Below are 22,783 nucleotides of genomic sequence, written 5' to 3'. Positions count from 1 at the left end.
TACGGCAAAAGTTGTAATCTTAAAGTTGTGATGTTATGAAAATAAAACGGAATATTCAGGGGGAAAAAAGTTGTGATGTTTTAATTTCGCAATATTACAGAAAAAAAGTTTGAATTTACGAGAATGAGGTCAGAATACAAAAAATCTCCAAGGTCAAGTTAATATTATCAAAAACTCAAAATACTTAGAGTAAAGACCTAATCTTATGGGTGAAAGTTGCAAAGTAACAAGAATAAAGATATTTTATAATATTACAATTAAAAGTTGTAAACCTTCGGGAAGAATGTTTCAATATTATGAAAAAAAAATATGGGAATAAAGTTGTAATTTTAAGGAAAAAAGTTTTAATGTTAATAAGATAATGTAATATTACCAGAAAAAGTAAAGAAAATTGTAACGTTACAGAAAAATGTATAATCTTATGAAACTAATGGCCCGTTGAAAGACGCTTCAAGACAAAAAGTGCATAAGAGAAAGAGACAAAACCAGCTTCATAAAAGTCGTGTGAGGTGAACAATTTACATGTATAGCCCTTCAAACTCTGCAGATACAAGTGCATAAATGATCCTAATTACTCATTAAACCCATTAACTTCTTTCTTTATACAATCGGAATAACAGTAAAGACATGCAATAGCTCGGACTCTTTTACAAATTCATATATATTCATATATCAGAAAGAACACAATTTATTTTTGCTGTCTGCTATTGTGTGAATGCAAAATGATTGCCTCATCCTGGCACTTCAGCGCACAGATCCCTCTGGTGTATTGCAATTGCACAATTACTACCAAAAGTTGAAATGATATCAGGGGAAATCATTTGCAATGTTATGAGAATAAAGTCACAATATTACAAAAGACTTTAAATTTGGTTCCCTCCCCTTTTTATCCGAAAGAGAAAGCATATTTCACAAATTAAGTGGAGGCCGTGTTTACTTGCATACTGTCAGTGATTCGTGCGTAAACCTTGCAGGGGATCCCTTGGTAGAATTGTGATATAGTATGTTGTTTTTGTTAGCTTCGCATGACGTCAAATCGGGGTCATCCCTCAAATAGATGCCGTGCCTCCGATTAACTGGCGGGTGCGTTATCGGCTTACGCTTCCCTCAAATAGACGCTCCCCATACCCACCAGGAAAAAGAAACAACTGATAGTAAAGTTGAATCATCTCGTTTTCATCACCTTAATGCAAACATGTTGCAGGGAGCACGGACACCCCAGAGCTAACATTAACGTAAAGCATACCCCGTTTCCACCAAATGGTCCAGTCCAGCCTGGCTCAAGTCAGCACGGCTATGCTTTGGAACAGTCAGTCCAGTTCTTGCTTGTGATTGCAGCGCAGAGTGACAGTGTGGATCCACTCAGTAGGTTTTCAAAATAGGGTTTCAAACAACAGTTTGCGTTTCAAATCACAGTTTTCAAGCAAGGTTAGTGTTTCAAATGAAGGTTTAAAAAAAAAACAATACAAAAATAAAGAAAATAACTTGGTTAGGGTTTCAAACAAGGCTTAGTGTTTCAAATTAACATTCCACGCTTCGGTTCGGGTTTTAACGCTGGGTTTCAAACTAGGCTTAGGGTTACATATTCATATTTGTAATATTTTGGTATTTTTGATTGTGTTAAAAAAAACAAAAAGTGTCGTCTAGTTGCCTGTCGGATTAGTAAGGAGATTCTCTCCGGCTTGCCTCAAGTGACTCCCGTCTGTCCGGCGTCTGTTCTTCTTCATCCGTATTAAATCAAATGATTTAAGTGCTCCTCAGCAGACGGGCAGAGCTCAAAGACTAAATCGATTAGCACATCAAGAGCAGCGAGCAAGCGAGAGTCCATCGACGGCGGGAAAAACCCAAAGCACACTTCGTGTTTTTCTGCCTGCATTGGTATTTAGCCTTTTTACTCAGCGTAGTGGTCTGATGTTATCGGCATGTTTGGAGATAATGATGCCCGGGACATAAAAGACTTCAGAGGCAGTCGGGAGTTTCTTATCTTTATAATTTTACTGCCATCAGCGGCTCTTTTGGTTTCCAGTTTAATGTTAAAGCTGCAAGCAGAACGGAAGATTTGATGGCAGTATGCAGAGTCGGAAGGATGCCAACGCTTCCGGAGATGAGTTATTTATTGTTTTGCTTCAAGACAAGTCTTTTAACTATGCTGGCACACTACCCACATGTAATTACCAAAACAAAAAACAAAACCAAAAATGCAATTTTTACGTGCATCAAATTTGGTGGCAGTTGGGCAAAATATTTTGCTTTTGATGGATCCTTGGAAATGTCACAAAAATGGCCGCTTTAAACCAAAATGGCAGACTTCCTGTCCTGGTTTCGGGCATGGCTTCCTAAAGTCTTTGTGGGTCTTCTCAGGATAAATATGCCTACCAAATTTCATGTTCGGGTGTTTTTGAAGAGGCCGGGCCACCAGAAGTGCTGTTGAATGAACTGGGTAGTACGGGTGATGCCAGGGTGACAAGTTAATTTTGAGTTGCGGGCCCACTGTAAGACTTCCGAACGTGCTGAATCCAGGACAAACAGGCAGTCAGGAGCCTGGTCTTGGGATCAGGTTGGTTCTTTTGGGCCTCCTTGACCACCTGCTCAATCTCCCACGTCGCCGCTCCAACAAAACAGGAGGCTGGAAGGATGGATTCGGGTTATGCTGAGCTAGAGGGTGGTGAGTGAATATGGGAGAGGGCATCTGCCTTGCTGTTACGGGAACCGGGACGGAAGGAGAGACTGAAATTGAATCTGATGAGGAATAGTGCCCAGCGTGCTTGTCGGGGGTTGAGACGTTTAGCGGTATAGAGGTAAGCGAGGTTTTTCTGGTTGTTTAGTCCCCTCCAGCCAGTGCCTCCATTCTTCCAGGGCCCATATTATGGCCAGCAGCCCACGGTTTCCGACGTCATAATTCCTTTACACTGGAGATAGGCGACGGGAAAAAAAAGCACAGGGGTGAAGTTTATGGGTCGTGGGGTCTCGCTGCGAGAGGACTGCTCCAGTTCCGGCATCCGAGGCATCAACCTCCACCATGAACTGGAGGGAAGGGTCAGGGTGATGCAGAACGGGAGCAGTGGTGAACACTGCTGATGGATAAACAAGTCCAGTCTATGGCGGGGTTGTGGACTCGGAGCCAGGGAATACCAAGAACTAAGGGGGTCTCAGGGGAAGGAATGACAAAAAGGGAAATGTTTTCGCGGTGATTGCCTGAAATACGGAGTGTGATAGGTACTGTTTGGTGGGTGCCCGGGGAAATTACTCGGTCATCCAGGGCTGTGACTTTTTTCGGGGACGAAAGTGGTTGGAGAGGGATTTGGAGCTAGTGAATTAATTCTTCATGAATAAAATTATCATCGGCACAGGAATCAATAAGGGCAGTGATGGGGGTGTTATGAGCAGAAATGATAATGTAAGCGGGAACAGTTATGTGCGAGGGAGAGCTGGAGGGAACGGAGGTTTGGCTCACCGCGACGTCTTTTGGTCAGAGGGGGCACGAGGAAATAAAATGACCACATTGACCGCAGTAGATGCACAGCCGCTGGATGACACAACGCTGACGTTCTTGTGGAATTAAACGTGTTTTACCTATTCGCATGGATTCATCAGATGCAACGGGAAGAGGAGGAAGGCTCGTCCCGGACCGCAAGCTTGTCTTTGATTTGTTCGGCGAGACCATTTGAAAAGATTCCCCTAAGGGCTGCGTCATCCCACCCGCAAGGATACGGAAGTCAATGGAATACTCCGCTACAGGACTTAGCGCCCTGAGTGAGTGTGAGGAGACGACGGGTGGCTTCTTTGCCCTGAATGGGTTGATCGAAAACCTTACGGAGTTTGGCGGAAAATGAAACGAACGAAAGGAGGACCGGGGAGGAGTTGTGCCATAATGAAGTGGACGATTTTGCTGCTTTGCCGCGGAGGAGGTTAGTGACATATGCTACTTTGGAACGTTCGGTGGGATAACTGTACGGTTGGAGATTGAATACGAGTGAGCAATTAAGAGTAAACTGGCTACGTGCACCTAGGTCCCCGGAGTAAGGCTCAGGCAGAGGGACATGAGCTTCTTTGTACGGGAAGCGGGGTGGCTCGGAGGCTGCAGGCTCGGGAGGAGTACTTACAGGGGTTTGAATGGATTGCATCTGTTGGGAAAGGAGGGAGATCTGTTGCGAAAGGGAGTGGAGCATTTCGGTGATTTCTAGCAGTATTTTGTCCTGTCGTCCAATGTGGGCGCCTTGGAGGGTTAGTGCATTCTTCAGTACCTCCGGAGTTGCTGGGTCCATAGTGGCCAAAGTATTCTGTCACGTGTGGGGAGTAGCTGGACCCAAGAGCAGGCGGAGGCAGATGTAAAATGATGAACAGTTGAACAACAAAATGGCAGACTTCTTGTGATGACTTTTTTTGTGAGTCCACTTGTAATAAACATGAATACGAAATTTCATGTCGCTGAATGTTTTTGGCTTCTGGGGCTGAATTTTTCAAATCCTCTTGGTTGCACTACTGAACTCATGTCAAGTCATCAAAACTTCAAAGCCATGCTCTGCCCACACGCAATGACAAAAACTTTCTGCTGTTTAGGGTCACCCATCTCCATCTGTCTTTTATAGATGCTTGAAATTTTGTAGCAATCGGATACAATCCCAACTTTTAAGAGGAAGAGGAACTCTCTTATTAAGACCCGTGGAAATGGTCAAAATGAGCCCAAAATGCGAATTCCAAACCAAAGTGGCAGACTTGCTCTGTGTTTTTTCATGCTTGCAGTCACATTTTTCTGTGTGCCTACTCATAATAGATCTGCCTACCAAATTTCAACTTGCTAAGTCAAACCATGGATGTTTTAACTGCAGCCACCGCTCGACCTACAAAGCAAATTGATGTGACCAAAAAACAATCATTTGAGATTAACATTTGGACGGCCAGGGCAGCCTTAAACATGTTCACCGCTAATCTTCGCCATGAAACGTATCACAAAACAATGACGGAGGGCCGGAGATTAGTGTGAAATCACGGAACCCGTGTCATGCGAGGACCTGCATGTTTCGTTTTATCAGTTTATTCTTAGTTAGGCTTTGTTAACAGGGAAAATATCTGGATGATGTTTGGTGTCGATACTGTGGAATCTTTGAGTTTTGCAGCATCAACATAAGCTTCTGATATTCTCTTCTTCTTGGTCGTTGTCTTTTTTTTATTGCAATATTGCAGTAATCACTGTATTTTTCAACACAGTAAAATAAGTAATTTTTCAATGTTTTCAGAACACAAAAAAAACCCACAACAAATTCAACAAGACAAAGAGTCCATTGCCTCGATTCAACTTTTGAGGATGATTATGACCTGGATGACTGATAATCTACAGACATTAAGAAAAAAAACATAGTTTTTCAGAAGCACATTGGTATTTTTTATTGATATAGTGCCAGTAGTGCCCAAGTTAAAAATGACTTATGCAAATATGCTGTTAGGTTGATGATATGCATCTGTTATGTCTTCTTTGTTCTTGTCTTCTTCTATGGTTCCTGTCTTCTTCTTTATTTAGCTAGCACAGGCTCCAAATGTTTAAAAATATGATGAAGTAAAACAAGTTTTCTTTTTGTTTTCCCCTAAAACTAGAAGAAAATGTAAAAAATACTGCCACCACCTGGGATGCTTTTTACCAAGTCCCCGAGCACCGCTGTTGTCTTTGTCGCCGTTGTTGTTTTGTACAGTCTGCCACTTCTTCTTCTGTTTATTTTCTTTTGCTGGGACTAGCATAGCAACTTTGTGCCATGTCTCGTAGCTCTTTAACATCTATCATCATTGAGTCGTTTTCCTTATTGTTGTCTTCTTCTTTGTCGTTGTTGAAATTTTCTACGGTTCTGTTCTTCTTTTTCTGGGAGACAACCCAGAATCTCAGTGACTCTAAATGCTAATAGTAAAAAGAATAAACAAAAATTAAAGAATAATGTTCAACATCTGAAATGTTATCTGTAAATTTTATCTGTTTTCATCCCCGAGCGCTACGTTGACATTTGAACTTCAACCCTCTTGGCTCAGTACAATGCGAATTTAGCAGCTAAATAAATAGCGTGCATGTATGGAGCCAGAAGGTAAACAAAACAGTCCAAATGACAGGAGATTGTAAAATATTTGGCAGAGGTGTATTGCTTTTCCTGAGTGCATGCCCTCAAGATAAGAATCTTAATCTTGTTCAAGAGCACACCATGTGCCATTAGCAATGTGCATTTCTGGTTGAAATCAAATAAAACATTTGCGATATATTTGATTAAACAAAGTCCCTTTGAGCTACTTGAATTTGTGACTGATTGGCTAATTAAAGGTCTGTACATCTATCATCTTGGCCAGCACTGTGTTTTCCACTTAAGCGTCTTCCAAAAAATCAAACCGGTTAAAAGAGGTTTGCACGCAGTCCTGTATTCTATAGTGTGATGCTTGCATGATAAAAGTTACACAACAGGGCTCCGTTCGTCTTTTGGGTTTTCAAACTGCATCAAAAACAACGTGACCGTGGATTCTTCAAAAGTCACAAATTTAATTTAAAATAGTTTATTTTAATAATGCAATAAGTACCTGTATTATTTTAAAATGTATTATAAATATTAAAATACAAAATATTTATATTTATATAATATTTTTATATTACATTATATTCTGATTAATTGACCCTATGGGGGGCACATCCCAGTGCAAACTGTAGGCCGTTCACAAGCCCGGATAAATGCAGAGGGTTGCGTCAGGAAGCGCATCCGTCTTAAAACTTTGCCAAACAAATATGAGCGTTCATCCAAAGAATTCCACACCGGATCGGTCGTGGCCCGAGTTAACAACGTCCGCCACCGGCGCCGTCAACCTGCAGGGCGCCGGTGGAAATTCAGCTACTGTGGGTCGGAAGTCGAAGAAGAAGAGGTGGAAAGCGGGTTCTTCGGCAGAAGAGAAGAGGAGAGTACAGAGCCTAGAACTGAATGTGGGGACTTTGAATCTTGGGATTATGACAGGAAAATCTCGGGAGTTGGCTGACATGATGATTAGGAGAAAGGTTGATATATTGTGTGTCCAGGAGACCAGGTGGAAAGGCAGTAAGGCTAGAAGTTTAGGGGCAATGTTTTAATTATTTTACCATGGTGTAGATGCGAAGAGAAATGGAGTAGGGTTATTTTAAAAGAAGAGTTGGCTAAGAATGTCTTGGAGGTGAAAAGAATATCAGATCGAGTGATATGGCTGAAACTAGAAATTGAGCGTGTTATGTATAACGTGATTAGCGGCTATGCCCCACAGGTAGGATGTGACGTAGAGGTGAAAGAGAAATCCTGGAAGGAGCTAGACGAAGTAGTTCTGAGCATCCCAGACAGAGAGTCGTGATTGGTGCAGATTGTAATGGACATGTTGGTGAAGGAAATAGGGCTGATGAAGAAGTGATGGGTAAGTAAGGCATCTGGGAAAGGAACTTTGAGGGACAGATGGTGGTAGACGTTGCAAAAAGGATCCAAATGGCTGTAGTGAACACTTTCTTCCAGAAGAGGCAGGAACATAGGGTGACCTACAAGAGCGGAGGTAGAAGCATAACATTTTGTGCAGACGATGTAATCTGAAGGAGGTTACCGACTGTAAGGTAGTGGTAGGGGAGAGTGTGGTTAGACAGCATAGGATGGTGGTGTGTAACATGACTCTGGTGGTGGGGAGGAAGATTAGGAAGACAAAGGCAGAGCAGAGAACCATGTGGTGGAAGCTGAGACAGGACGAGTGTTGTGCAGCTTTTCGGGAAGAGGTGAGACAGGCTCTCGGTGGACAGGAGGAGCAGAAGACTGGACCACTACAGCCAAGGTGATCAGAGAGGCAGGCAGGAGAGTACTTGGTGTATATTCTGGCAGGAAAGGAGAGAAGGAGACTTGGTAGTGGAACCTCACAGTGCAGGAAATCATACAAGGAAAAAGGTTAGCTAAGAAGAAGTGGGGCACCGAGAGGACAGAGGAGAGGCGAAAGAATACATTGAGATGCAACATAGGGCAAAGGTAGAGGTGGCAAAGGCCAAACAAGAGGCATATGATGGCATGTATGCCAGGTTGGACACTCAAGAAGGAGAAAAGGATCTAAACAGGTTGGCCAGACAGAGGGATAGAGATGGGAAGGCTGTGCAGCAAGTTAGGGTGATTAAGGATAGAGATGGAAATATGTTGACTGGTGCCAGTAGTGTGTTAGATAGATGGAAAGAATACTTTGAGGAGTTGATGAATGAGGAAAATGAGAGAGAAGGGAGAGTAGAAGAGGCAAGTGTGGTGGACCAGGAAGTGGCAATGATTAGTAAGGTGGAAGTTAGAAAGGCATTAAAGAGGATGAAAAATGGAAAGGCAGTGGGTCCTGATGACATTCCCGTGGAGGTATGGAAGCATCTAAGAGAGGTGGCTACGGAGTTTTTGGCCAGCTTGTTCAATAGAGTTCTAGCGCGTGTGAAGATGCCTGAGGAATGGAGGAAAAGTGTGCTGGTGCCCATTTTTAAGAACAAGGGTGATGTGCAGAGCTTTGGGAACTATAGAGGAATAAAGTTGATGAGCCACACAATGAAGTTATGGGAAAGAGTAGTGGAGGCTAGACTCAGGACAGAAGTGAGTATTTGCGAGCAACAGTATGGTTTCATGCCTAGAAAGAGTACCACAGATGCATTATTTGCCTTGAGGATGTTGATGGAAAAATACAGAGAAGGTCAGAAGGAGCTACATTGTGTCTTTGTAGATCTAGAGAAAGCCTATGACAGAGTACCCAGAGAGAAACTGTGGTACTGCATACGGAAGTCTGGAGTGGCAGAGAAGTATGTTAGAATAATACAGGACATTTATGAGGGCAGCAGAACAGCGGTGAGGTGTGCTGTAGGTGTGACAGACAAATTTAAGGTGGAGGTGGGACTGCATCACAGATCAGCTCTGAGCCCTTTCCTGTTTGCTGTGGTGATGGATAGGCTGACAGATGAGGTTAGACTGGAATCCCCGTGGACCATGATGTTCTCAGATGACATCGTGATCTGCAGTGAAAGCAGGGAGCAGGTGGAGGAACAGTTATAAAGATGGAGGGATGCACTGGAAAGCAGAGGAATGAAGATTAGCCAAAGTAAGACAGAATATATGTGCATGAATGAGAGGAGTGGTGGGGGAAGAGTGAGGCTACAGGGAGACGAGATATCAAGGGTGGAGGATTTTACATACTTGGGTTCAACCGTCCAGAGAAATGGTGAGTGTGGTCAGGAAGTGAAGACTTCCCTTTTAGAATAAATAACTAACGTAGTTGTTTAATGAGATAATGAATAAAACAAAACAACAACAAAAATGAATTTAGACATTCTAACTCACCAACTTCAGGGAGAAATGTCTAAATTAATTTGACAAGAGTTTATTTTCATAGTAAAAAAATAATTCATGCCCATTTTTATTTTATAAAAAATATAATTATCAAAATGTTATTATAATTAATTAATAATTACAATACTAATATTATGTTATTTACAATAATTAAACTAAACGATTATTTAATGAGGTAAATGTTTTTAATTAATTAATACATTTTTATTCAACAATTTGAAGACAAGAAAGTGGCTAAATAAATGCAACAAATGTTTCAGGACTCTTGATAATGTCCTGCTCGTGGGACAGAATAAAGCATGTGACCCATGGGCCACGCCTGACCAAGTGTTTTCAGAAAGTTTTGATGTTGCAATACTGCGAGAATAAAGAAGGAATTTTACAAGCAAAAGGCTGCAATAAAAATGTGCTCAGTCATCACTTTACAAGATGAGTCATATTGTTGCCAGAATGCATTTGTAAATAAAAAAAAATGAAAACAGAAACACTGGCAATAAAGTTTAATGTATTAATTAAAGTTTCCTGACACATTTTCCCTCTTAAAGGACCACCCGTTATGATGGTAACCCTGCGGGGCAATTTCAATTTCCGTGCCTGCGTGGGTTTTCTCAGAGTACTCCGGTTTCCTCCCTCATCCCAAAAACATGCATGGTAGGTTGATTGAAGACTCTAAATTGCCCGTAGGTGTGAATGTGAGTGCGAATGGTTGTTTGTTGATATGTCCCCTGCGATTGGCTGGTTCAGGTTGTACCGCGCCTCTCACCCGAACATAGCTGGGATAGGCTTCAGCACGTCCGCGACCCGAGTGAGGATAAGCTATACAGAAAATGGATGGATGGTTTAGTACGTAACCAAATGAAATATATGGTAATTCTGCTTCTTGAGGTACCGAAGTCTAAGCTGAAGCTCAGAGGGGATAGGGAGTTTTCTGCCACTGGTCCCACATTATAGAATGATCTTCCTCTGCACATGAGAGAAGCCCCCTCACCGTCCATCTTTAAACCCATTTTTATTCTCTGGCTTTCAACCCGGCTTACGACTCAGCCACTGTTTAGTGTTTTTATTGTTTGTTTTTGTTTTAATTGTTTATTTTAAGTTGTTTTTAGCGGCACGGTGGGTGACTGGTTAGAGCGTCTGCCTCACAGTTCTGGGGAAGCCGGGTTCAATCCCCGGCCCCGCCTGTTTGGAGTTTGCATGTTCTCCCCATGCCTGCGTGGGTTTTCTCCGGGCACTCTGGTTTCCTCCCACATCCCAAAAACATGCATGCTAGGTTGATTGGCAACTCTAAATTGGCCGTAGGTGTGCATGTGAGTGCGGATGGTTGTTTGTTTGTATGTGCCCTGCGATTGGCTGGCAACCAGTTCAGGGTGTACCCCGCCTCCTGCCCGATGATAGCTGGGATAGGCTCCAGCACGCCTGCAACCCTAGTGAGGAGAAGCGGCTCAGAAAATGGATGGATGGAAGTTGTTTTTATTTTTTAAAGTTTGATTCTTATCTGTGTACAGCACCTTGTTTTCAGCTGTGGCAGTATTTATAGTGCTTTATAAATAAAGCTGAGTTGAGTCAACTCAATATGCATCCATTGCCGCTAGCTGATGTGCATAGTTTACAAGTTTACAATGTTGGTAACTTAGCCATTTGGTTGAAATATTTAGGGACTTTTCCACCCTCTAGTGACTAGTTGTCATTGTTGTGGGTATGACAAAATAGAAGACACAGTGCTTATTTTTTAAGTTGCAAAGCAGGAATCTTGTCATAAAAACTGATTAATAAAGTTTTCTTCTGTTTCAGTCTTAAGTCACAATCTTAAAAATACATCCATCCATCCATCCATCCATCCATTTTCTGAGCCGCTTCTCCTCACTAGGGTCGCGGGCGTGCTGGAGCCTCTCCCAGCTATCATCGGACAGGAGGCGGGGTACACCCTGAACTGGTTGCCAGCCAATCGCAGGGCACATACAAACAAACAACCAGTCGCACTCACATTCAGACCTACGGACAATTTAGAACTGTGAGGCAGACGCTCTAACCAGTCAGCCAGCGTGCCGCCTAAAAACACATCAGAATGCTTAATCTGTCAAGATCGTTTTGCATGCTCTCCTCCTTTCTCAGGCAATGAACCATTTCATCTTCTGACTGCCTCTGTGCAAATTAAGCAGAGTTGCCCCAGTGAAGATGTGAAGGTGAAAGGAAAACCGTTTCTTTTTCACGGTGACACTGAACGTGCATAATCGACAACAGCAAGAGCCAGACCCTCTTGCCAGTAGGAATAGCACTGCTGTCAGTGTCAGCCGAGATTAAATTAGAGCTAAAGTTGAGAGTGACACGTGTGGCGCTTTTAATCACATATACTGTACTCACAGAGTATTAAAGCGGTCAAAATGATAAACTATATCAAATGTCGATTAATTACAGTAAAAGCATTGGTTGGCTGGGGAGGTGGCATTGGGTACCTGTGGCCTCCTCTGGGTGGCCAGTTGTCTGAGCGTCTCGGTGGGCCCGGCGGACCGCCCTGGGTCCCTCGTTGTGGGACGTGTACTGTCCGGCGGGCTGCTCTCAGGTGGACCCCTGGGCCTGATCCCGCCCCTCGATTGATTGGGTGTAGTCCTTAACCTCCACGGTGCGGGCACAGCAATTACAGGACACTTCTGTCAATCTTTGTGCATGTAAAACGATGTCAATTCACTTGCATGTGTCTGCAGGCACACACCGCTGGGACTCTTTCACTGGGTGTGGGGCCACTCACTTATTGAGACAAATAACTCATGAATATAGAAATAGCTTGGGTAACCACAGCGGAAGCTTATAAACTCCACTTTCCATCCATCCCTCCATTTTCTACCGCTTATCCGGGTCGGGTCGCGGGGGCAGTAGCTTTAGCAGGGACGCCCAGACTTCCCTCTCCCCAGCCACTTCATCCAGCTCTTCCGGGGGGATCCCGAGGTGTTCCCAGGCCAGCCGAAGGACGTAGTCTCTCCAGCGTGTCCTGGGTCGTCCCCAGGATCTCCTCCCAGTGGGACATGCCCGGAACACCTGTCCGGGAGGCATCCGAATCAGATGCCCCAACCACCTCATCTGGCTCCTCTCGATGTGGAGGAGCAGCGACTCTACTCTGAGATCCTCCCGAATGACCGAGCTTCTCACCTTATCTCTAAGGGAGAGCCGGGACACCCTGCGGAGGAAACTCATTTCGGCCGCTTGTATCCGGGATCTTGTTCGACCCACAGCTCGTGACCATAGGTGAGGGTAGGAGCGTAGATCCACCTTTAAATTGAGAGCTTCGCCTTTCGGCTGAGCTCCTTCTTTACCACAACGGACCGATACAAAGTCCGCATCACTGCAGACGCTGCACCGATCCGCCTGTCGATCTCCCGTTCCATTCTTCTCTCACTCATGAACAAGTACCCCTGATACGGGCTGTTCGGTCCCAGTACGACCGGAGTCAGAGTTTGGTCCGCATATCCGGCAGTAAGTCGTTCCCGGTGAGGGTTGGACTCCGCCAAGGCTGCCCTTGTCACCGATTCTGTCAACTCCACTGTGACACAGTAAAACTATTCCGGCATAAAAGGGATACAGATCCTCCATTCTGCTTGACCTAACAGCTGAACGGGACAAAAAATAAATAAATAAATAAGAGATGATGCACTTGCATGATAATCCTCAAGAGGGATTTTTAGGCCTTTATCACTGGAGACCTTGTGTTAAATTGAAAATAAAACTTGTCAGTGCAGTACACAGATGTGAAGGGCTGCATGACTTGTTTGCCCTGGGCCTCTAAATGACTAGAGGTATTGCTGATCAATTATGGTCAGATTTTATGAAAATTCGAACAGCAAGGCTAAAAGGGCTGTTTAAATACCAATTCCAATTGCGCCACAAAATGTTTTGGTCCCTTAATGGATCAAAGACCTGTTATGAATTTTTCCCTTTCAGCTCCTAGTTTGAAAACAGCAGGTTATGCAAAATTCATTGAAACACTGAACAGTTGAACATGTGAATTCAAGACTTGAGAGGTCAAATTAAGTTCACTTGTAAAGGTTAAAGTGAATTTTAGATTTATTCTGAAACTTCACCCTCACGTGGGTCAAGGGCGTGCTGGAGCCTATCCCAGCCATCCTCGGGCGAATTGAACTGGTCGCCAGCCAATGGCAGGGCACAGCCAGCCAATGGCACGGGACACAGAAACAAACAACCATTCGCACTCACATTCACACCTACGGGCAATTTAGAGTCTTCAACCAACCTGCCATTTGAACCCTGGTTCTCAGAACTGTGAGGCAGATGTGCTAAACAATCAACCACTGTACCGCCACCCAGAACCCCAATACCCTTATTTTTTTCATGAGTCGTCTATGTGCTTCTAAGCCAAGGTTGTCTTGCCTCACTTGTACAACTCTACATGACAAAAGAGTGTGAGAGAGATGCAGAATTATGTGATAATACGTCACAATCATATCAGATTTTAATCAGCCCAAAGCTAAGGTAGGGATGAGTAATTTTATAAAAAAAAAATTTAATTGCCAAATTTTTAAACTTGTCACCGCATAAGTTATGGAAAATGATTTTGTGGACCCTTAAGATAAGGCTCACACAACCACTACGCTATGGCCCCTCTGACCTGGGGAAACGTGGAACAATTGTGTCATAGTAAAGACGACACGTGGGAGCATTGAAAAGCCTGACTCGATATGCGGGGCTGCAAAATGTCCAACTTTCGATATGCTACTAACACTAGCAGCATCCGATGGACTTTAGCTTAGGTGTTTTACTGAGTCCAAAGATGGTTCTGGTGGAGGCCAGGGGGGCTCGTACAGTTTATGTGCATTAGTCTAAGCCAATATTTGCCAACCTTTAATTGAGCACATATTATCTGACAGCCGACCACCAACAAAAGTCACAAAACGTGTATTCGTTCGTTATTTGTGAATTCACATATGTGCGTTTTTTGTGTGTGTCTTAAGATGCCGGTAAAAAAAAGCAAAAGTCCAGCAACTATCTAATACGTCACAAAGATAGCTGTTTTCTTTGTCGCTGTTCTACAGACATGGAATTTGGAGCTGAAGTCACATTAGAGGCAGGACGACGGCGGTGTGAAAGGGAATCTCACCGCCTTCTTGTGTTGAAATTGTCACTATACAACAACTACTTCATACGTCACACTGTTTGCTGTTTGAAAGGTACTGACATGGAATGGGGGATTAAGGTAACCCAGGAATTCCACAATGTTTGAGATATCAGGCTTCGCGGAGGCGGGACAACAGCTGTGTGAAAGCAAATTTAACAAAAAAAAAAAAAAAAAAAAGGGGACAGTATGGTTAGCACTGTTGTGTGAACCTTTTTCCCACCCCCATTAGGTTCCAAATGGTATTTGATGTTTATAAAACATATAATGTTGGTAAATTGAAAACTAATTTGTCTTTGATGTTTACAAAAACATGTCTTCTAAACTTGACACACCACAGAGAAGAGTCTTTTTAAAAAGCCTGCCAAATTTGAATGAATGAACAAAATCACCATGTATGTAAAATAAGGCTCTGACCGTGTGGGCGTTTCCGTTGATGGCACTGGAGACAGTCCTTCACTTCCTTCGTACGCTGTGTGCTCAAGTGTCTGTAGTCAGCTACTGGCTGAATAACGTGTGCCGCTGTGGTTATGTTTAATAAACAATTAACTTCCCTGTGGCTCTGTTATGTGGGGGGACCCACACACAACAAGTCAGAGTTTTAAATGTTTTAAACGACCCCGCCGCTGTTGAGGTAAGGTCGCTGGCTCGTTAACTCGCTGGCTAGCAAACGTAATAAACAGTTATGTTTCCCTTAAGGGTCTCTGTTGTGTGGATCTACACGCGGCGCAATGGGTAAGGCTGTGGAGTATTGGACGGAGCCAATGTCGGTCCGCTGGACCATGAGCCAACTAATGGCTAATGAGTACTAGCCTAGCCGCTAGTAGCAGGCCACTCTGCTGTGGAGCCGTCCAACTCGCCATCGGGTCGCTGTGTGAGCTGCATGCGGGTCACCACAACAGAGACGCTACCCCAAATAACACACAAAACTTTTATGAAGATGCATTTTTCGGGTTGTAGGCAGAGGTTGACGGCTAACTGCATGATGCAGTGGTGCTAGAAATAAGCAAAGCTATTATTACTGAGTAACTCACAATTCCAGTGAATAGCCCTCGACGGCGCCCGTGGGAGAGGGCCGCAAATTGTCATTTGCAATGCCGACTTGGCTGTAGACAAAAACAAAGCAAAATAAAAGCAAATATGAAGAACTACAATAACTAACTGTACAATGTGATATAGTTACATATGTACATAATACATTACATTACATCATAGCATATGATGAATATAAGGGTCATAAGCTAAAAACAGGTGCAGCGATCATGTACAATATCCCTCACTACCTTTTTAAACAATGACATTGGGATGAATGAGATGAGTTTTATTATTTGTTGTCGAGTGTAGCAACGGCGGCACGGTGGACGACTGGTTAGAGCGTCAGCCTCACAGTTCTGAGGACCTGGGTTCAATCCCCAGCCCCGCCTGTGTGGAGTTTGCATGTTCTCCCCGTGTCTGCGTGGGTTTTCTCCGGGCACTCCGGTTTCCTCCCACATCCCAAAAACATGCATTAATTGGAGACTCTAAATTGCCCGTAGGTGTGAATGTGAGTGCGAATGGTTGTTTGTTTGTATGTGACCTGCGATTGGCTGGCAACCAGTTCAGGGTGTACTCCGCCTCCTGCCCGATGATAGCTGGGATGGGCTCCAACACGCCCGTGACCCTAGTGAGGAAAAGTGGCTCAGAAAATGGATGGATGGAGTGTAGCAACACTCAAAAATGTAAAAATTGAAAAGAAAATCAATCAAAAGTAGTGCAGACTTTGGGAACAAAGAGGTTCATAAAACTGATGGAACGGAAAGTACGGGTGGTGGTATGCATGGTGAGCAGAGAGCAACGATAGGGTGGGCTCTTGCCAATGAGTGTTTTACAGATAAACATGGACCAGTAGAGTTGTCTGTGCGAGTGAAGAGAGGGCCAGCACGGTACAGTATGTGGTGTAGATCCAAGACTGAATCGTACCCTACACGACATCGGAAAAAGCAGTGAAAAAGCAAGAGCGTTTGCTATTCCCATTTTGCAAGCCACCATCTCATCTCTGTTATGCCCCTGACACAAACTCCGAAACCGAGAACTTGCTAGGTCACTTTTGTGCTTACTAATTCCATTTCGATACCTTTCACCCATGAAAGCAACACAAGAATAAAAGGTCAAACACCCCCTTACCGGTTTTCCAGTATTCCCTTTCACACAACCACTGTCCCGCCTCTGCTCAGCCTCTGATACTACCTCAGAAACCAGGAACTTGTTGGTTTGCTTTCATGCTACCCATTCCATGTCTTTACCTTTTACACAAAACAGCGACACAGAGAAAATGCAGCATATCCTGTGTGAAACCTTACACCCCCTTTCCGGTTTTCCACTATACACTTTGACTCAGCTGCTGTCCCGTCTCTAATACTAAACCTTCTGTGTCGCTTTCATCCCTCCATTCCTTGTGATTACCTTTCACACTGAGCACGCGGTGTTAAATGTTGCAGATTTCCACTATTAGCTATCACACAACCGCCATCCTGCCTCTGGTCTACCTCTTTTACTACCTCTGAAGCTGAGAACTTTCTAGGTCACTTTTATCCCTCCAATCCTTGTTGGTACCTTTCACACAGATAGCACCACAGTGGGGTAAAGCTGGGTGCACGGTGTTAAACATTGTGACTTACCACTGTTCCCTTTCACACCATCTCCGTCCCGCCTCTGCTCCACTTCTGTTACTACCTCCGAAGCCTGGAAACTTTCTGGGTCTCTTTGCTCCCTCCATTCCTTTTTGGTACCGAGAGCAGGAACACAGGGGAAAATCTGAGTGTGCGTCTTTACTTTTTTCACTATTCACTTTCACACAGCACCCGTCCCCCTCTGATACTTGACCTTGTCGCTTTCATCTACCCCTTTCAATGTTGATACCCCCTTTTTCCAAAGCCAGTTTTGACGGACAGTATGAAAGGTGCTCGTGGATTATGTGAGTGTATATTGGTGTCAGTTATTTTTCTTGCTGGCCCCAGCGGATTCTACCAACAAGATGCCTCACAGGGATTTCAGTGTGTCTTTAAAGAATAATGTGCTTTGTGCCATAGTGTTTTGGGTGGTGTCTCAATGTTGAAGCGAGCCTATTTATTTTGGAGTTTGAACTATTAGTCATGGATTCCCCCTTTCAAGACATCCCTAAAACAACGCTGAGGATGACAATTAGAAAATGAATAGCTCTTTGTTTTTGTTTTTACGGCTTTATTTACGTCCTTCCTGCCACCTAGGGGACCGCCGCTCGCCGTTCTTCCTGTTGTGAGCGACGCAAAGTGTGCACGTAAGCGCTTTTCGCACAAATTGCAACAAGTCCCTGCGAGACCAGTGTGGCAATCCAAAAAGAACATATCCGACAAGGCTCAGCTTGCTGACATCCATTTGGGAATTGCTAATGTTTTTTTTGTTTAGTTTTTGGGCTAAACTTCAGATGCCGCCTTATATAAACACCTGCAATGCTTCTTGGGAAACATTCTTTGGCATAAATTGACATAGTGGTTCACTTGTGATCTTTATGTTGAATGTAATAGAAGTGATCCTAATCACTTCATGACGGCTGAAGTGACAAGTACAGACCGGTCAGTTTCTTCTATCCCGTTAGAAATATACATATTAAATTGTAATAATTGTAATGTATTTAAATGATTTGTTAATGTTTCCCCTTGGTCAATCAAGAAAATGTGGCCTCTTCGTTTTATACACTGATGTTTTCCTATGAACATAAAAGAGAGTTTAGTCTTTAAATGATCATTATATACATTTTGTAAACATTTAAGACAATTTAATTTGCAATGAACCTTTTGTTAAAAGCAAGGACAATTTAGTCTTAAACAACCCTAATATAAGTTGTAAAAAAAAAAAATATAAATAAATAAATCCAGTAGGACATATCTATCAAAACAACGTGTTCCCATCGCTTTGCTAATGTGAACTGACTCACAAGAAATGCTCAATTAGATGATAACAACTGAAAAAATACACCTCATCTATATGTGTTTTTTTTCTCTCTTTTTTTTCTCAGATTAGAAAGACATGCCAGACAACGTGTTCGCTATCAATCCTTGGAGCTAACAACATGAAACAATTATTTTAAATAAAGCTATTGCTTCTCTAAAACTGTTGCATCGTCACTGTCAATGCTCCCTTATAACAAGAATCCAACTACAGTTGATCTTAGCGCTCTCCATTTGTTTTATGTTTCATCATCAACCAAGGTTGAAAAAAGTGACAAGCCTATTTTGACAAAGGAATGAGTAGAAAGTACAGATATCTATTGTCAAATAGATGGAGAAAAGTAAAAAGTCATCCGAAAACTAAATACTCAAGTAACGATAACTAAAAAAAAATGTGCCAAAACTCAACTTTTAATATATTTGTAACAAGTAAAATAATCATATTAAAATATAGGGGGTGAAATGTATAGTTAGCAAATGCAAATAATTTTGATAATCCAAATTGACCTAAAACAGGAAAATTTCAGTCTGATTTCATGTCAGAAAGTCGTGGGGGGGGGGGGGGGGGGGCTGTATCTGCTGTTCCTGCTGTGCGTGCCTTGGCCTCGTAAGGGCGGTGTGGTGCGATGGAGCTACACCTTCGTAGTTTAAAAAAAGAAAAAAATAGAAAAAAAGAAGATTATTGTTATATTACCTTTCTATATGTGTTACTATGGAGTTTGTGTATAAATATTTGTTATTCGAAGGTAAATCCCACCTGTGATCTAATGCTAATTCTAGCTAGCCTGTCAATGGGGGTTTCCATTCACTCTTAGCATTAAGATGGCGATTTTTAAATTTTAAATTTAAATCTAAATTTCTCACGTCTGTCTTGTATTTAAATATACATCATGTGTAATTCTTTTTGTTGCTTAGTTTAACAGTAAACTACACCTGGGGTGTCATTAAAAAGTCGAAAGCACGCTCAGGGAGGGCAGAGATTGTGTTTGTGCGTGTGTGTCACGCACGCACAAACACACACAGACACACACTGTGTGTCTCTTTCAGTCACTTGTATTATACCGGTACCAAAAATACCCTGAAAAGTAACATTGTTTAATATAAAATGAAGCTCTTGCGGTTCTATTTGGCGGTTCTATTCTATTCATTTTCTGACATTTAAATGTCAGAAAATGAATAAAACCGATTTTTTTTCACCTGCTCTCGATCAGCTGCAAATCACGTGATCCACCCGATTTTCGATCACATGATCGGATCGAGACATCCTTAATCGTAACAAAGTATTTGTACTGCGTTACTCCACATCCCTGGCTTTTATGTTCTCCAAGTGCTTGCTGAGTTTTCTCCCGGTACGCCGGCTTGCATGCATTTTGGGTTAATCCAAGTCCCTAAATTGTCTAAAGGTGTGACTGCCAGTGCAAAAACTTGTTTGTCTATATGTGCCCTGGGATTGGCTGATGACCAGTCCCCTGCTTCTCAGCTGGGATAGGCTCCAGCTCACCCACAACCCGAATCAGGATATGCGCCAAAGAAAATGGATGAACTTATGAGAGTTGTACTTCCTGGCCTCCTGGTTGACTATTGTTCCGTTTCACATCACAATGTGTCTGTGACTCAGCCCGACTCAGTTTTGATGGCACGCATAAGGTTTTCAGGAATATTGAACAGCAGGTCAGGGTTGAGAAATCGCTCTTAACACACCACAGGATGATCTCTAAGGATGTCTTCCAGAGACATCCAACGATTGGGTCTTTGCTGACTTTGATCACAAGGGAGGGAAAAATGCTAGAATTTTGGCCCGATTGTTGGTAAGTGTTGACCTTAAGAAAGAAAAGGTTTGAATGTTTGAATGTAATGTATGTTACACTTACCTATTGAAACCGGGACCTTTCAGCCCTATTTCCCAGCTACCCCAATAAAAAAATCAGGGTTCGACCTGTAAAGGTTTCTGGTTTCAGGGGTGGTACTTAAATACATATTGACCCTGGAATTTCTCTGCTTTGATCTCTCTGTCAAAGCCGTCTTTTCGTGGTTGTTTTTTTCTGTCGCTGTTCTGTGGGAATGGTACCAACATGGACTGGGGAGTTGTAGTCCACCCATAAGTGGTAACAGAGGACAGCACCTGTGAAAAGATATTCGGAACAGATGGGTGGGAAGTTTTGCGTTGAAAGCAATTTTTGCCATCTGACAACTATTTTATGCCTCACACCAGACACTAATTTAATGATCTACTTGAAGGATGGCGTGTCTCTGGCACTCAGTACGACATAAGCTGTAAGTGGAAGAGGAGGAAGGGGCAAGGAGAGAGCTTGTGCTCGATCAGTGAGGGCCACAATTGTCACAACAATTCAAATTGTTCAGCCTGTCAAATGTCAAAATGCTTTTGTGGGGAATTGATGAGAAAGGGTCATTTTTATTCTTTAAATATGGATGATACAAAAAAAAAAATGAGGCACTTTTTTCATCCAGGGGAAAAGGGCATGTGCTTGAGCACCACTATCGGCCTTTCTTTCGACATGCCTGTTGTGTTCTTTGTGAAAAGCACAGACGGATAAATCGCAGATCTTTGTAGTACCGATGCACAGACATGAAATCGGGGAAGAAAATCGACCGGGACAATTTCCCGAGGCAGGACAACGCCTGTGTGAACAGGAATTCCACAATTCTGGAATGCGGGGTGTGAGGTTTTTGTGCCTAACCCTCACTTCTGCCTTGTTACATTAGAAACATTGCCTTGGTTTGCAAACATTTTAGTCCGTGAACGGAGTCATGGAACAAATTAGATTTTTAAATCTGGGGTCCACTGTAATTAGATTTTATTTTCGTAACATTACACTTTTGTTTCTGCAAGATTACCACTTTATTTTCAAAGAATTGTGACTCCATATTGCTACTTTCTTCTCGTAAAGTCACATTTTCCATAAAATTACCGTTTAATTCTCATAGTATTAAATTTTTCCAAAATATTTTTACTTGATTCTCATTGTATCGGAACTTTTTTTATGAATATTTGGATTTTTTTTTTCTCATTATATATAGCACAAATTTTACTGTAATGTTGCTTTATTCTCATGACGTTACAACTTTATTCTCGTAAAAAATGAAAACTTTATCCCGCAATCTCACAAAAATATTTTCACAGCATTACAACTTTTCCCGTAATATTACAACTGTATTCTTGTCGCGTGACAAATTTTTCCCGTATTTAATTTTTGCTACTTTACAGTATCGCCACTTTATTGTCGTGGCATTACAACTTTTTCCCATATTATTGTGACCTTATTCTCCAAGAATTGTGGCAGTTTTTAAAATAATACTCATTTATTCCCACACTTCAATTTTTTGGGTAATGTTACAACTTTACTGTACATGGTACACATTTTGTTGTGACGGTATTACTTTTTTTGTCCAGCATTAGGTACATTTAGTGAAACAACTTTGTTCTCATAGTATTCAAAGTTTTTTTCTGTAATATTCCTGACTTTACTCTTGAAACATTCCAACTTTTTTTCTGTAATATTTGAACTTTTGTCTCACAAAATGTAAACTATATTCTAACTATAACTTTTTTCATAATTTTATATCTTCTCAAAAGATTACAAAATCTTAATTTTCTGCAGTATTATTTCTTTTTTCTCTTGAAATTAGGACTTTTTTTTTACCAACATCGCAAATTTTGTTCTCGTATTATTGTGACTTTAATCTCTTAAAATATCGACTTTTTCCGCACAATATTATTACCGGTACGTCATTCTCGTAATGTTCTAACCTTTTTTGTATTATTATGACTTTATTCTTGTGACATTAAAACATTTGTTTTGGAATCTTACGACTTTATTGTCATAAAACAGTAACAGTCACAGAATGAGAAAGCCTGATATTTATTTTCCTTTCTAAGAATAGGCAGTACTCTTTTCCTACAATTGGAAAATTCCATAGGAATGGACTCCCAGCACATATGACTGTTAAGTTGTTATTAACTTGTTGTTTTTTGTGTTTTTGTTAGATTCGGATACGCGTCTTTGTCCATTTACTGCTGCTGATCACGCTCGGGGTGCATTCAAGTAAATTTGACGTCAACCCAGTGACAGATGACGTGTCGAGACTCTCAATTTTGGTAAGAACAAATGCTGCTTCGATCCAAAACGATTCCAATGATAGCCTACTTTTCTTACATACCCATGTTATGGTCCATTGAAACAGCATCCATACTGTACATTTGCATTACAATTTGTAGCTAGATAAAGTAAATCTGTCATGCAAACCACTAACTTAACACCATTTTTCCCGTAATATGTCAAAGTTATTCTTTGAACATTACACTATTCTTTCCCCCAATATTACACCTTTAAATTCGTAACATTACGTCT

At 42.2% G+C, this 22,783-nt stretch overlaps 1 protein-coding gene across 3 annotated transcripts in view; it reads left to right on the top strand.

The window, feature by feature from the left end:
- Positions 1 to 22,783, top strand: part of kitlga (kit ligand a) — a 48,494-nt gene that overhangs the window by 12,090 nt on the left and 13,621 nt on the right. For 2 of the 3 annotated variants that reach the window (XM_061675887.1, XM_061675886.1), the window contains exon 2: positions 22,420 to 22,530. The exons of the other annotated variant lie outside the window; for it this stretch is intronic. In XM_061675887.1, the coding sequence (XP_061531871.1) occupies positions 22,420 to 22,530 (111 nt within the window). The remainder of the gene's footprint in view (positions 1 to 22,419; positions 22,531 to 22,783) is intronic. 3 annotated transcript variants of the gene reach the window in all.

The sequence above is a fragment of the Phycodurus eques genome, chromosome 5, assembly GCF_024500275.1.
Source record: "Phycodurus eques isolate BA_2022a chromosome 5, UOR_Pequ_1.1, whole genome shotgun sequence".
In the NCBI taxonomy this organism is placed as follows: Eukaryota; Metazoa; Chordata; class Actinopteri; order Syngnathiformes; family Syngnathidae; genus Phycodurus; species Phycodurus eques.
This window is presented reverse-complemented; position numbering and strand designations above follow the sequence as displayed.